The sequence below is a fragment of the Betta splendens genome, chromosome 11, assembly GCF_900634795.4.
Source record: "Betta splendens chromosome 11, fBetSpl5.4, whole genome shotgun sequence".
NCBI classification, from domain to species: domain Eukaryota; kingdom Metazoa; phylum Chordata; class Actinopteri; order Anabantiformes; family Osphronemidae; genus Betta; species Betta splendens.
The window spans coordinates 9,009,031-9,023,197 of NC_040891.2; the positions used below are offsets into that span (position 1 = coordinate 9,009,031).

Genomic DNA, 14,167 nt, shown 5'->3' on the forward strand with positions numbered 1-14,167 from the left:
TGAATCTGACGCACAGACAAAAACGCTCCAGTCCATCGCGCACAAAAAGAGACAGGATAAGTTCCGTATTTGATCCATTCATAAAAGAGGAATAGGCGTGTGACACGTCTCCCTATATCTTTTATTTTTTTTATTTATAAGTCATGACTTAAGTTCTCTGATTCCCTACTTCCATATAAAGGTCTAGTTCAACATTCCCATCTACCTCTTCCTCTCTTGTTACTGTGTTAATGCTGAATCAGCAGCATTTCAATACATAATTTTCCCTTGACTAGGAAGTCGATCAGCATCACTTAAAGCTGGTTACATAAGGAAGTGGACTTTGAGGTTATTGCTGTGTTCTGGATCTAGCCACTTATAAAAACAGACAGAACACTAAACACATAATGTGTGTGTCTGAATGAGAGAAGGAGAGAACGGTAGAGTAGATGGAGAGAAAGCATAGCCCTCTAACCCCTCCCCCATGTCACCCAGTCCTGACAATGGGTCGCCTCAACACTGTCTCATCCAACACAATTAAACCCCAACACACCACAAGAATGCCCCACAGATCTGCTACTGTCACTCAGGATGAACTCGACAAATGCCTGCTTCTTGTGGTACAGATTAGACAACTATTGAACACTTTACAGCCACGAGAAAGAAGACATGTAATAGATTAGCCTGCGTTTAGATTTCTGGCCCTGAGGGGGTTACATGGTATATATTGATGGAAAATCAAACGTCGAGCATGGCTGCTGCAGTGACACTGCGATTCCCCCACAGGATGACGGGCTAAAATATCTCACCTTGAAATTGCTGGAGTTCACCCATCCCGTCAGCTCGTCTATTGTTTTGTCCAGCCGGGGTTTGTCCTGCTCCACGTCCGCCGAGCGGTGCGGGTCGCTCAGGTAATCAACGAGGTCCTGGCCGACCTGCAACCTGCGTGACACGTCTTTCTGCAGTACCTGCTGGTAAAAATAGTCCATGTTGTCATGTTCCTCCATTGGGCACTCAGTGCCGAGTGGCCAGCCACAGCAGCCGGCCGAAGGGGAGAGACAGTTAGTGGGACGCGCTGTGGTGGACCGAAGTGTGTGTTCTCTGTAGTCCCGCGGGGAGAGCCGCGGTGGTCTGAGCTGCGTCTGGCTGATGTCCGATGATCCACATGAAACCTCTTTGTGAAACGTAGAGATGACTTTTACACACGCAGCATCGCTCTGCTCAAACCCAAACCTCAACTTTGTGCGACACACTCTCGGCTCGTTAGCTCGCTGGCAACGTTAGCTCGGAAGGTTAACGTGAACTTCAAAAAAAGTTCGTGGAACGTGGAACTGTAGTGGCCCCCAGCAGGTTCCGTCAGTATATCAGTATCAAAACAAGCTAGCAGCCCCGTTTGGCTAACTGTTATGCTAACTAAAATAGCACCCGAGGCTAGCTAGTTAGCAACAGGACCCAACGAGTATAATGAGTTTCACAGCTAGCTCCGCCGGCTAAGGGGGCTATCTGCAGGCCTGGCGCCTGGCTCCGGTCCGCTTCTCTATTCCATGTCCACGGGCTGGAAAGTCTGCTGAGCCACCAGCTGTCGACTCCGAAGGCGCCAAAGTTGCACCAAACATCCACAACAGTGATTCGGCGCCAGTCCCGCGGTAACCGCTTTCTTTTTAATCCAGGAAAAATCGCCGGTGCCGCTAAAGCTGTTTGGAAGCGCGGAGACGTAGCGCGCGGCCGGGGACTGCAGTTTACCAGGGGGCGCCGCCGATCAGCTTCCAGGCCGATAATGGGTCCTTGGACGCCGCACAGGCCGCCCGAGTGATGCCTGACGTAAAATACCAACTTATCAAACGTACTATAAACCACGGCGGTACTCCAATGTGAACGTTAATACGCAAAATGCGGTACAATAACACGTTTTGCTCACGTTAACGGCTTCCTGTAACCAAATTAAGCCCGCCGGTTGTGTGGGCGTGTCTGCTGCCTTCACGGCGCTTTGCTGCCACCTGGCGGCTAAACTCAGAGTCCAGTGCCTCTAGGAAAACTCTGGAACAAATATGACACCCGAGGCAAAGTACATTTACTATTAGTCACTTTTATTTATTCATTTGTTTATTTTTAATTTATTTCTTTATTTTCATAAACATAAAACTGTTAAAACATCTGTCAAAGAGAGGACATTAGTATCACAGCCAGTCAAGTCCTTCTTCACCTTTCTGCCCTCTCTCTCTCTCTATCTCTCTCTCTCCTCTTTTCAGTCCTAGTCACAGTCCTGCCAATCTCCCCAGTCACTGAACACTACACAGTCACAGTCACTTGTCAAGCTGTTGTATTTTCAGTGCTCCAAAGGATGCATTTCATGCCCTGTGTGCGTTACTCTGCATGGAAAGATAATGTTTGATCCTGAAGAAGTGTCTGAATAGTCTGGACTGAACAGCTGGTTCTGGGGCTTTCAGCCACTATGTTTAACATTCCTGTTCTCACCTATGCTCTGTAGCATTGAATGAGTGTGAATTTGTTCCTGACTAATTCAGTGCATTCTACTGGCAGATCTCAGAAGAACTGTAGCAAACGCTATTTCTAAATAACTCCTCGTGTGCTGCTTGGAGCGTTAAACAAGTGCAGCTGTGTATATTGAATTAAGACACTTCATTATTCACTACAATATTAGTAAACCGCCAATTACACAAAACTATAATAAATTAACTTTCAAATACATAATTCCATGTGATTGTCACAAAGTTTAGGTGCACTTGCCCACATTCTCGTATGTATTTTATCAGCTTTGGGCAAATTTCCATTTCATTTTAAAGCAAACTTGCACCGTTAGCCCTGATTGGTTTCCAGATATATGCAGCAATACATTTGAAAATTGGACATCACAGCCCATTTTTAAAACAGTGGGTACGCCACAGTCATTACCAGTGTTACTAAACCTACGCTGAAGAGTAGGGAGACTGGAGATCTACTGTTGTAAACACGTTCGTCCGCGGTGCTAACCTAATCCAGGATGTAAACAAATGCTTAAGTGATCAAGCGGCGGCTAGTGCACAGGGCTACTGACGTGACTGGATCAGGGCCTACAAGCTAACATTACCTCGCAGTACACAGAAGACACTAAGGGTCTGAATCATAGGTCCAGTTTCTTCTTTTCCTTTTCAAAAACAATGACAAGCATTATCTCCCTCTCCGGAAAGACAGGCGTGGACAATTACTATAAGCACTGAAAAAAAAACAACAATATTCTGTTGGCCCAACCCCCGTTTCGAGTGGGTTGCCATAGGTGTATTTCTTTTTCCAATGCAAAACATTCTTTGTACAAACAGAACCGGTATCTCAGAGGTTCCGAAGATGCACAGATATGTAACATGTCCCATTCTGCACTTCTCATTCCCAACCTCTCACATTGACCCACTGTGCCCACGGTTCAGGGCCGTTCACACCCAGAAGATCCACATTTGACACAGCTCTCACGTCCCTCCATGCTGCGTGCTTATTGGTCAAAGCAGAATGATTCACAGGATGGTCACATAGAGGTGTCATGTGATTGGTTGAGATGATACTCCACAGAGAGCGGACTGTTGTCCTGGGTGACAATATCATCTTTTTTTTTTGTTTGAACATCATGCTTTGTGATTCCACTGTTCAGACGTTCCAGCTGTCCAGATGCAGTCCTCTGTGCCCACAGGTGGGAGGGTTGGGGGTGTAAGAAGCAGGATGAAGCAGAGAATCTGTTTTTGTCCTTACATTAAGAGGAAAAAAAAGAGACACAGAGAGTAAAAGAATCCATCCTTCCTTCCATTCATCCAGCAATCCGCCTTCTTTCCCCCAACCCCCATCATGCCAAAGCCTGGGGCTGCCTCAAAGCTGATGAGCAAGAGGAGAGAGGAGACGCGGGTTCAGCTGATCAGGGATCAGTGGCGATCAGTCTAGGTTTTGATCAGTGATCAGGAGCAGTGAGTGGGTCCAGCCCCTCCTCTCCCCTATGGCTCCCAGTCCCCCTCCACCACCACCCCATTTCAGAGCAGCAGGACCTGTAGACAGAGGTGGCCCCCCCTGGCCCTCCACTGTCAAAGGATGATGCAGCAGCGGCACAGACGCTGGCCACCTCCATGTACAGAGGGAGGGGGTGTCACTGGGGCAAAGTAGGCATGGACTTTGATCTCTGGAAGGTGGGCCTGCGTGGGGAAGAGCCTCGTTAATTCACAGTAATAAAAAGCATGCAATGATATCAAACGTAACTTGGGAGGTTCACTGGGCTTTTTTTCAACTTCAGAGGAAGTGAAAGACGATAAAAACACGAGTAAAGGGAAAGTGCCTTTCTGTCTGGATGAGTTTCACTGACCCGGATGCGTTTGATGCCGGCCCTGGTGACCTGCTGACAGTCGTATAACTCAATGCGCTCCAGGCGGTGGCAGCTCTTCAGGTGCTCCAGGGTCACGTCAGTGATGAGGGGGCAGTTGTCCAGCTCCACCACGGTGAGGCGCTCTTGACCGCAGGCACTGCTGCTCAGAGCTCTGATCCCGTCGTCTGTGATCAGCTCACAGTGGGACAGGGACTGCCCAGGACACAGCGGACACACCTCAGATTAGACCTCGCTAACCACGCAGACTCTGGCACAGACTCTAGCTTCAGGTGCAAATGTTTACCAGTGCTTGCAGGCGCGGACAGTGGATGGACAGCTGGACCAGGGTGTTATCTGTCACCTGAGAGGAGGAAAGGCTTTATTAGGGTGCTGTTCCATGTCTAGAGGCCGCTCAGATTCTCAGCATTGCATTTTCACTCATTCCCTTTAAAATTCTTCTCTAGGTTGTAACCCGCATTGCTATTAATCGATTAAAATCATCTGTCTTCTTCCTATAATTTAATGTCAATAAGTCTCTGAGCCTGAAGTTGGGCCTAAAAGAAAACTCTTACCAAAATACATTCTTCTAAGTCCATTTTTTCAAGCTCATGACAATTCTGTGAAGCAGAACAAGCAGGTTTAGCGTTTGCGGTGAAGGTGTTTTGCTCTAATAAATGTTAAGGCAGAAGAAGCAAATGAACGTCACCCTGGCCAGCACAGTGAACCCAGCATCCGTAACATGTGAGCAGCGTGCAGCTTCAAGGATCCTGAAAACAGAAACAGATCAACGGGTCGCGCGGGAGCTTTGCATCCTGTGCACCTTTGCATGCGCGTTCCTCACTTGAGTCGGGGACAGTTGAGTCCCAGTGCGGTGAGCGAGGCATCCGTGATGTTACTGCAGCCGGACACACAGAGGATCTGTAGCTTGTGGCATCCTCGGCAGAGGCTGACCAGGCCGTCGTCTGTTATTTGCTGAGGGCAGCGAGGCAAATTACAAAACCACACAGACACACCTGCACGTCCATCAAACGTCATTATCAGCATCGTTCTAATCCAGAGACACAACAAAATATGACTCCTACTGTGCAAGACTGCATATTGATGGTGGTGAGTTCCGGGCAATGTTTCTGAAGGTGCTTCAGGGCTCCATCATCCAGCTGTGTTAGAATAAAGATGCACAAACATGATGGAGATCAATGAACATAATATGGATGTAACAGAGCTTCTAAACAATAAACCACTAGACTAGAAATGAGCAAGAAACAAAAACCACTACATGACCAACCCCCGACCCCCTCGAAGGAAACATCCGCCAGTTAGAACATAGTGAAACCAAAGAGCCCACATATGACTGAATGGAAAATGTAGTGGAATGGAAACAGTAAGTGGGGAAAGGGGCACGTTCCCCTGCTGCAGGAAGAAGCCAGCTGCAGGGTTTGGCTTTTAGTTTAAAACCAACCGACAGCAAGCTTTTAAGAGTGTTACCGGCTGAAACCTACATTGAAAACAGAATCACAGTGAAGCAGGTCCCCTCCAAGAGCCCGTGCGTGTGACACACCGTACCTGTGTGCAGCCTCGGAGGAACAGAGCTCGGAGGCCCGCGCAGCCCCTGGCCAGAGCCTCGATGCCGTCGCGGGTGATCTGGTCACACCAGGACAGATTCAGCATCTCCAGCATCCTGCAGCCGTCACTGAGCAACAACCACAGTGGTCACAACACACACCCGGACAAGCGCGCGCCACCGCAGCAGGGCGCGTGTGATCACGTTGGATTTAATGGGGGGTGGGGGGGGGTGCGAAGGAGCGGACAGGTTGGGACGGGGCGCGGATGCTACCTGAGAGCCTTGAGGGAGTGGTTGCTGACGGACACGCAGGAGGTGAGATCTAAGTGTTTGAGTTTGGAGCAGAATTTGCTGAGACTGAGGCAGGTGCTGTCTGTGATCTTGGTGCAGCCGTTCAGGTTCAGCACTTCAATGTTTCGGCAGTTCTGTGCGAACGTCCTAGGAAACAGTGGAACAGCGAGTGGGGAGAAGGTGAATTACTCATGGTATGAATGGGACGTCAGATGCTGGGAGCCGCTCAGGGGCCAATTAACACCGTCAATTACAGTCCCTTAGGAGGTTTCAGTACGCGTTACTTTAATTCTGCCGTTGATGTTAAATTAAATCTTCATCTTTCAAAAGATTTGCATGTAGACGTGAAACAAAACCATGCATCCGGTGGTGTAACAGTTCCCCTCTCTATGTGTTTACAATTAAAGGTAGGAGTAAATGAATCTCTTTTAAAAAGAAAAAAGCAAAGCCTCTGGGACTGCGACAGCACAAGCTGCTTAAACTTTAAACATAATCTCACCGGGACTAGAACAGAATGTAATCCAAACAGAGAGAGAATGACTTAGTGAACGTCCCACAAGAGGCACGGTTGTTACATCAGTGTGTGTCAGAGACAAAATGGGACTCTCACTTCATGGAGGCATCTCCCACACTTAGGCAGCCCCTGAGGCTCAGCTGCCTGAGGAAGCCTCCGCAGCGCTTGGAAATGTTCTCCACCACCCTGCCCTGAGAGAGACGGGGGACAGGGAGATCAGCGCCACATAGACGGCCAGCTGTGACGTCACAGCTGGCACTAAAGCCCAGTGAGCCAGCACTAAGCCCGGGGCTGGATAATGCTACTTAACACAGCACGCACACACACACACACACACACACACACACACACACACACAACCCTCACCTCTATGTCGGTCTGGAAGTTGAACAGGTCGATCTTCTGCCAGTTGCTGCCATCTAGGGCCAGGACATTCCACGCCTGCGAGGGTCACAGACAGGTTGTAGTGAGTCAGACGGGGGGTGACAGCAACTGTACAGCTCTGTGGGCTTGATTCTGTGCCTATGGAGCACACGGTGACCAGTGAAAGGAACTGCATGAGCTGCATGAATCTTAGCAGAAGAGACCAAACTGCCCAAATCTCCTACTGGCAGAAACTCCACTATTGGTTTTGTGTAGGGCACAGGAGGATAACGTTTTCCTCTGTTAAAGCTGTTAATGGAGAAGCGGCCACAGCTCTGCGTCGGCAGCCTCCGTGCCAAGCCCTTGTTATTATGCACAGACAGCTCATTCATAAACGGCCCTCAGTCACTCTGCACCGGGCCGAAGCCGAGGCTCCCGCGCACGGCCAGCAGATGGCGCCGCCTCAGCGACTCCGGAGGATTCAGAGGAACTGCTCTCATTTTGGCCAAAGCACAGTTTATAATGACATCAATGCTGGTTTGAATTAGTCCACAGTGAGCGGGCGTGGAGGCAGAGGGAGGAACGCACTCACCTTGGATACTTGGGCACATCTACAGAGAGTAATCACATCCAGATAGGAGAATATTCTAGAAAGAGAGAGACAGACAGAGTGGGTTGTGTCATCAAATAAAGAGCTCACTTTATGAGCCGTTTTCCTTTCGCACCGGTGGGAGTGTGCTTTTAGGTTTGCAGAGAACACACGGATGTGAGCGCCCCACAGACGGCCAGTGTTGGAGCTGAGGGCCGCTCGGCCACAAAGGGCTGCATGCGGCGGGCTACTGGGTCAGCTCAATCCATTAATCTGCCAATGAGTAATCTCTGGCACTCAGACATGCAAGGCTACAAGGCAGCCCGGGACACGGCGGCGTGCTGTATATACTGTACATGCGCTCAAATCTCCCCACAGCTCCCACACATGAAGGAGTGAAAGCGCAGTCTGCAGAAGCGCTGAGGTATTCACACAGTTGTCAGGGTGCCAGTGCTCCGAGTGCAACTGGGGTCTGAACGCCCTTTTAACCCTTGGAAACCGGAGCGGCCCATTGTTTCCTTCATACAGACGCAGACAAAGGCTGTGTGTTTAGATGTGTGTTAGGCCCGGGCATGCTGGGACAGGCTTGTTTGATCTATGCTGGGCTGTATATGCATATATAATAAGCAAATCAAAGACTGACACACACACACACACACACACACACACACACACACACACACACACACACACACACACAAACGTGGGTGCTCATCGACCTATGTTCTAATAACTAGTTAATGGCTGTGACGCCGATCATTGATTGACTGTCTAATTTAATCAAAGAGAATCTGATTTTCCATTATGTTTGAGAGAGGCCTATTACCATGGTCAGAAAAATTCTCTTAATTGTACTCGCAGGGAAGCAATCAGTCCGTCTGATTCTAAGTCCCATTAAACCATTTGACATTTGCACTTAAGAATAAAAGGGCAGCCAGTAGCTGCTGGGACCTTTTATATGATATGGGTTTGTTGAATAAGGATAGATTATACACGACACGGGCCTTATTAGAAGAAGCAGGAGCGGAACAGGTGACAACGAAGCCAAAGTCAGAAGCACAGGCGTGATTTTCTCATTCTCAGTCAATAATAAAGGCTTCTGAACACAGGGCACAGATAATAAGTTAATTGTCTTCGACTGCTCCGCTTGCCTTTTCTCACAGCAGGGTTTTATTAGAACGCAGTGTCATCTGTGGACAAAATGTACACCTGGTCCTCCAAGCGTGGCCAGATAAGAGAGAGCCGAGCCTTCAGCGCAAGTCTGAAGCTGGTTGCCATAGGAACTCCAGTCAGACATGCATTTGGGCGGTGGGGAGGGTGCTGAGTCAGCACTTGTGGGTAAGAGGACCCTGAGCTGCTCAGTGCTCGCTCTGTGGCCTGTCCGTCAGACGGGTCCGTCAGACGGGTCCACCAGCGCCGCGGGTTCGCGGGCCGGCGTCGGAGAACAGCTGCTCGCGGTGCTGGGAAGTCAGGCGCTGGCACCGCGGAGGCAGACAGCCATCAAACAAATTAATTAGACATTATTACTACAGCAACATGATCGCCAACATGAATGAGTGATACGCTGCTTAACAGCTTGGCTCTGTATGTTTACAAGCTGTGAACCGTTGCAGCGACGGGAAAATTAAGTAGGAAACTGATAGAACTTTGAATTTGATCATCAAATAATCACCATGTTACACTGTCAAGTATTTACTGCTTAAAGCAACCTCAATGAGGAGATTTATTCAGTGCCTTATGCTGATATTTAGTGGGGTTGAACTGAAATCTGCTATCACAGATGCTGTCGTGTCAGTGCCTCGACATGTCACGTGACAGCAGGTCATGCCCCGCAGGCAGCGGGGGCTTTTTTCTCCCCATCCACCAGTGAACGCGGGCCTGCGGTACCGGCCGTACTGGTACTGGGAGCCTCAGTGGATCACAGCTGGAGCGGCAGAGGAGCGAAGCACTGCGGAATTCCCCCACCAGCTAAGACGGGCTATTTATAGCAGGCACAACACACGTACAGTTTGCATAGGCCTAGGAGTGTTTAGCAGATGCACACACACACACACACACACACACACACACACACACACACACAGGAAAAGTGTTCACGTAGACAGAAACTCGCACACAGACAGAATCCATACAGAGCGGTGCACGTGTGAATCAGAGCCAGGGGTCATGTTCAAATGAGAATGTGTGTAGGTCAGTCAGTAACTAAAGCTCATCTCTGATTTTACTGTACAACGCAAAAAGGCGACGTAGGAGACAACACACACACACAATAACAGACACAGGCTTTTCATGGCTGCTTCAGCTAATGAGTAAACCCTGACCCGGGTTCTGGTCCCGGGGTGTCGTGCCGTGCGTTAGCGTGTTATTCATCTTACCTAAGAAGCAGCTCTTTGGGGAGCTTCTTGTTAATGGGAGCTTCCTCGCTGTTTGAGAACACCTGCTGAGACACAAGACAAACAGGAGTGGGCGATGGCGACGGTGCGTTTGAGGTGCGGGAGCAATGAGACGTGAGCAAAACACTGGGAAGCTGACGCGTTCAAGATACGATCAAGCAGCGCGTCTGCAGATAAGGCCTGAACCGACGCAGCCACGTGTTCCACCAGAACACATGCTTAGTACAGTCTGACAGTTCTCTGTTAATATGAGCCATAAACAAGCTTCATCCCTAAACTCGCACTAATAAACAAACCAGAGCCGCATCCGTTTTTGGTCCATGTCTCCTCCTTACGAGCTTATAATTCATTTAGCCTGGTCAGCTTGTTGGCATGCTTATCGCAATTAGTCTACTCACTGGATGTCTGGCCATCTGCTGAGTGGGAAACACACACACACACGCACGCACACGCACACACGCACACATGCTCGCAGGTGATTCAAGTCAGACCTCTCTGTGTGAAGAACACCGGCAGAACATTCTAGATCAGGTGGGCTGAAGTCAGCCGTGAATTAAACAGACACACACACACACACACACACACACACACACACACACACACACACACAAAGTAACTGTATCTAATGAGGGGACTCCCCGCTGCTCGCACACAAACCCAGGCGCTGAAGTGTGGGGAGCACAGAGGGAAGGGAGGAGGCTGATCCTGACGACGTCTCGGCAGCAGGTAGCGAGCGCCATGACAGGAGCGAGCTGCAATAAGAAGCCGCTCCCGTCACGGGACGGCCGGACGAAACGTGCCTTTTTAGGAGCTGATGGCATCAGGGTCACGTAGCGCCGTAGCTAAAGAGGCTTGAATTTTAACATCAGCACACGCCAGGGTTCCAAACACATCCTTAATCTGAACCTACTGATTAACCACATCCAATAATAGCACGAGGATACAGTTAAACCTTTTTCCATCACTGGTCCCCACGTACCCTGGTAATGACTAACACAGTACACAAACCAGTGAGGACTGGGAGCAGCTTCCACCACCGGATGCTTATTATGGTTTCCACACGCGTTTCACACAAATGCTGCTCCTGCTGTCGCCACACAACTTTTAAGCACACATTAGTAGCACTAATCATATGGCAAACTGACCTTGGTTGAACAATACTGTATGCGCTGAACGTTACAAAGACAATAGGATCAGTCACCACACAAGGCCCTCACTACACTGACTGAGTGCCTCCGGCAGCAGCGGTGGCTTAGGATTTAGGACTAAATTTAGCTTTAATTCCGAAGCACCTCTGCAACACATCACTCGACCTTTGACCTCGTATTTTTGCTAGCTGTCCCGAGCGACTGATAGCAAACCACTGGCAGAGAACTCAAGATGTACTTTAAATACGCAAACGGAGGCAAAGTCGCGACTGTAGCTAGACAATGGCAATATTTAATCATAGCACTGAAGAAAGAAATGATACACTGGTGGATAAAGGTCAGCAATAAGGTTAATAGTTACATAATCTATTCAGTCATGCCTTGATTAAATTGACTAAAAGCATGAGTAAAGGTTTAGGTTCAACCCTAACCCGAATATGAATCTGCTGCCGTAATTGTGAAAATGAGCACAACTTCAAATCTTGCTTAAAGATCTGCTTAAACAGTAAATTAAACATGAGACTAAAATGGGTTGAATAAACTATTGTTGCTTGACTATGATGCTAGTTCTAATAACACTGAATACTAAATATCAGATAGAAGGAGCAATTTGTGAGATATTCAAATTTGAAGAGTTCTATTGACATGTAAAATTCAGCTTGTTTGTAGACGCTAGAAGAAAAGAAAGACATTATTTAAAACCAGCTGTCAATTTGTTAAATGAACAAGCTGTGAAACGGGATCAACTTCTTTCCTGGTTTTACACACAGCAAACCAAACCCTGACAAAGACCCACACCTCATATCATGTTTCATCTGTGTGTCCGGGGAAACAAAGCCAGCGCACCGACGGCATGCTCAGCATCCTGTCGGTCCTCGTGTCGCGGCCCAAACCCGAGGGTTCGAGTTTGGGCCGAGCGTAGTTCTGGCATCGGGACAATTGGTTTGAGAGGCTTCGCTACGGCCGTCACCTCGGCATTCTGGTGCCCTCGTTCCCTGTGTCAGCAGAGTCAGCAGAGTGGCATTCCTTAGCAGGGAGTTCCTCTATGCAGTCACACTCCTATTCCTAGACGGCAAACAGGGTGGATATGATCATCTAGTTTAGCTCTTAGCTTTCCTTCACTGGATAAAGCAACTCGAGATACTAGATCTGCATCGCATGGGTGGATTCTTGGCATTTAACACATCAACAATCACAATGCCAGGTCACATCATCCAGGTGTTGACTTATGGGGCAGCCCTCCTAATAGGCCAACATCCCCTACATTCCAGAATCATACCAGCTTGCTCCCCCTCATAAACTGGTTTTACTCTAAGGAGCTTACAGCTCTGTACGGAAACACACGACTACCGGATCACCTCCAGGTCCCGTTCCCCCGCATGTAAGAACACATGTCGGTACCACTGGGACACGCAGCAGAACACCTGATGGAGAAAGTCAAGTACCATCAAGTCAAACCACCGCAGAATCCCAACTATGCACGGATGGTAATTTAGATAAACAACGCCGACAGCAACTGGGAGTCACAACCAGTTGGACGGGAGCGTTAAAGCCCATACACTATCACGGAAACAATGCTGACTGGGCACAACATGGTAAATATTGCACCACAGGCAATAGGGAGCAAATATAAGCTAATGTGCTAAGTTGTAAGAGCACAAAGTACAATTAGTCAACGTTTGTTTGGTTTAACAGAGCATAAACTGGACAATAATGGATAAAATCTAAGTCACATAATAAACTCTTCAGTAATTCTATACAAATGGACAGGAGGTCATCTGGTCGCACTCAGAGTTCATTTTACAACATGTTACTTCTAATAATCCTGTGCAGTTGCTGCATTGGAGCACTGGGCTATAACAGGCAATAAAGGATGTGTTTACCACTGCACAGAAGATGCTCTGGGGGAAACCGGATGATTTATGTGCCTATTATTATTACTGAGCGTCGATCGCCGAAGCAGCTGCCGCGGCAAGAACGGGCGGGCGGGCGTCGAACCCAGCCTGGGCTCCGGTGGCACCTGTCGTTCACAGGGCTCCCAGGAGGCGCCACAGGTTTTGCAGGAGGAGGGGGGGGGGCACTAACGGAGCCTGTATTTACAGCAGCCCGCTCCATCTGCAGCCCCCCTCTCACGGAAGCCTGGAACCCCGGGCGACAGTGCCAGCCAGCCTCGGCCCTGATGCACCGACGACCCCCCTCTCTCTCACCCCCACCTCCCCCGGCCACAGCCCTCGTGTCCCGCAGTCCTGAGCTCCGTACTGCTGCAGGACAATAACAGGATTTCGGATTACCCTTGACCGACACAACGCCTCGACTCAGGCTGCGTGGACACGGAGCGCACACGCACACGCACGCACACACTTTGCTTATACAAGCCCGTGACTCCCACGTCTACTAGAAACAAACAGTCCCCCCCCGCTGGTGGTCCGCTCCCTCGGTCATACCTCGAACCGGCCCTTGGTGATACCGTTCATGTCTGCGGCGGCTCGTCCGCGCTCCTACGCGCGCGGGCACCAGTCGAGCCGTTCGGCCGGAGCCCTTATTGTTTTTGTCGCCGTTTTATTTTTGGTCGCTCGGAGCGTAGGAGCCCGAGCTGGAGCTGGAGCTGGAGCTGGGTCCTCACGCCCTCCCCCCAGCCGTCAGCGAGGCTCCCGTCTCCGGGTCGGCGAGGCGGTGCTGGTGCTGGTTCTGGCGTCGAGGGCGGCGTCGGTCCGGGGCGGCCTGCGGTGACGGCGACGGACGTTGTCTCGGAGACCGACGGCTCGCAGCCCGTCTCATCACAGCGCTACCAAAATAACAATAATAACATGGACGGTCTGTCAAGTGACTTCACTTCCGCCTCTCCCTTCATCGCTCGAGCGCAAGTCAGCTGGCCCCGAGTGTCACAAGTTTGCTGTGAGCACGCCACAAAGCGAGGATTAATCCGTCTTTATGCCCCCCCGTCGCGTATTTTACTCATCAAACCCTCGTATGGCGGCTGACACGGTCGTTTT

The 14,167-nt window shown here is 49.7% G+C and overlaps 2 protein-coding genes across 42 annotated transcripts in view; both read right to left on the bottom strand.

Annotated features, from left to right (window-relative positions):
- The window catches only part of clasp2 (cytoplasmic linker associated protein 2), a 36,055-nt gene extending 34,221 nt beyond the window's left edge, over positions 1–1,834 (bottom strand). For 12 of the 40 annotated variants that reach the window (XM_055512656.1, XM_055512660.1, XM_055512655.1 and 9 more), the window contains exon 1: positions 789–1,833. In XM_055512656.1, the coding sequence (XP_055368631.1) occupies positions 789–986 (198 nt within the window). In that variant the 5' untranslated portion in view covers positions 987–1,833. Of the gene's footprint in view, positions 1–788 lie in introns of all 40 variants that reach the window. The other 28 variants (XM_055512663.1, XM_055512659.1, XM_055512665.1 and 25 more) reach the window with 5 other exon arrangements.
- A 211-nt stretch (positions 1,835–2,045) lies between these two features.
- On the bottom strand, positions 2,046–14,154 carry fbxl2 (F-box and leucine-rich repeat protein 2). Of its 2 annotated transcripts, none has more exons than XM_029166763.3 (14): positions 13,619–14,154; positions 10,009–10,070; positions 7,637–7,691; positions 7,048–7,122; positions 6,778–6,872; positions 6,150–6,314; positions 5,879–6,005; positions 5,398–5,472; positions 5,157–5,287; positions 5,022–5,082; positions 4,888–4,932; positions 4,620–4,676; positions 4,316–4,528; positions 2,046–4,148 (listed from the first exon to the last, which is right to left on the bottom strand). In XM_029166763.3, the coding sequence occupies exons 1-14, from the start codon at positions 13,646–13,648 to the stop codon at positions 4,041–4,043; spliced, it is 1,299 nt and encodes a 432-aa protein (XP_029022596.1). In that variant the 5' UTR covers positions 13,649–14,154; the 3' UTR covers positions 2,046–4,040. The 2 variants fall into 2 exon arrangements, with proteins under 2 accessions (XP_029022596.1, XP_029022595.1); XM_029166762.3 differs by having other exon boundaries at positions 10,009–10,073.
- Positions 14,155–14,167: the final 13 nt, after the last annotated feature.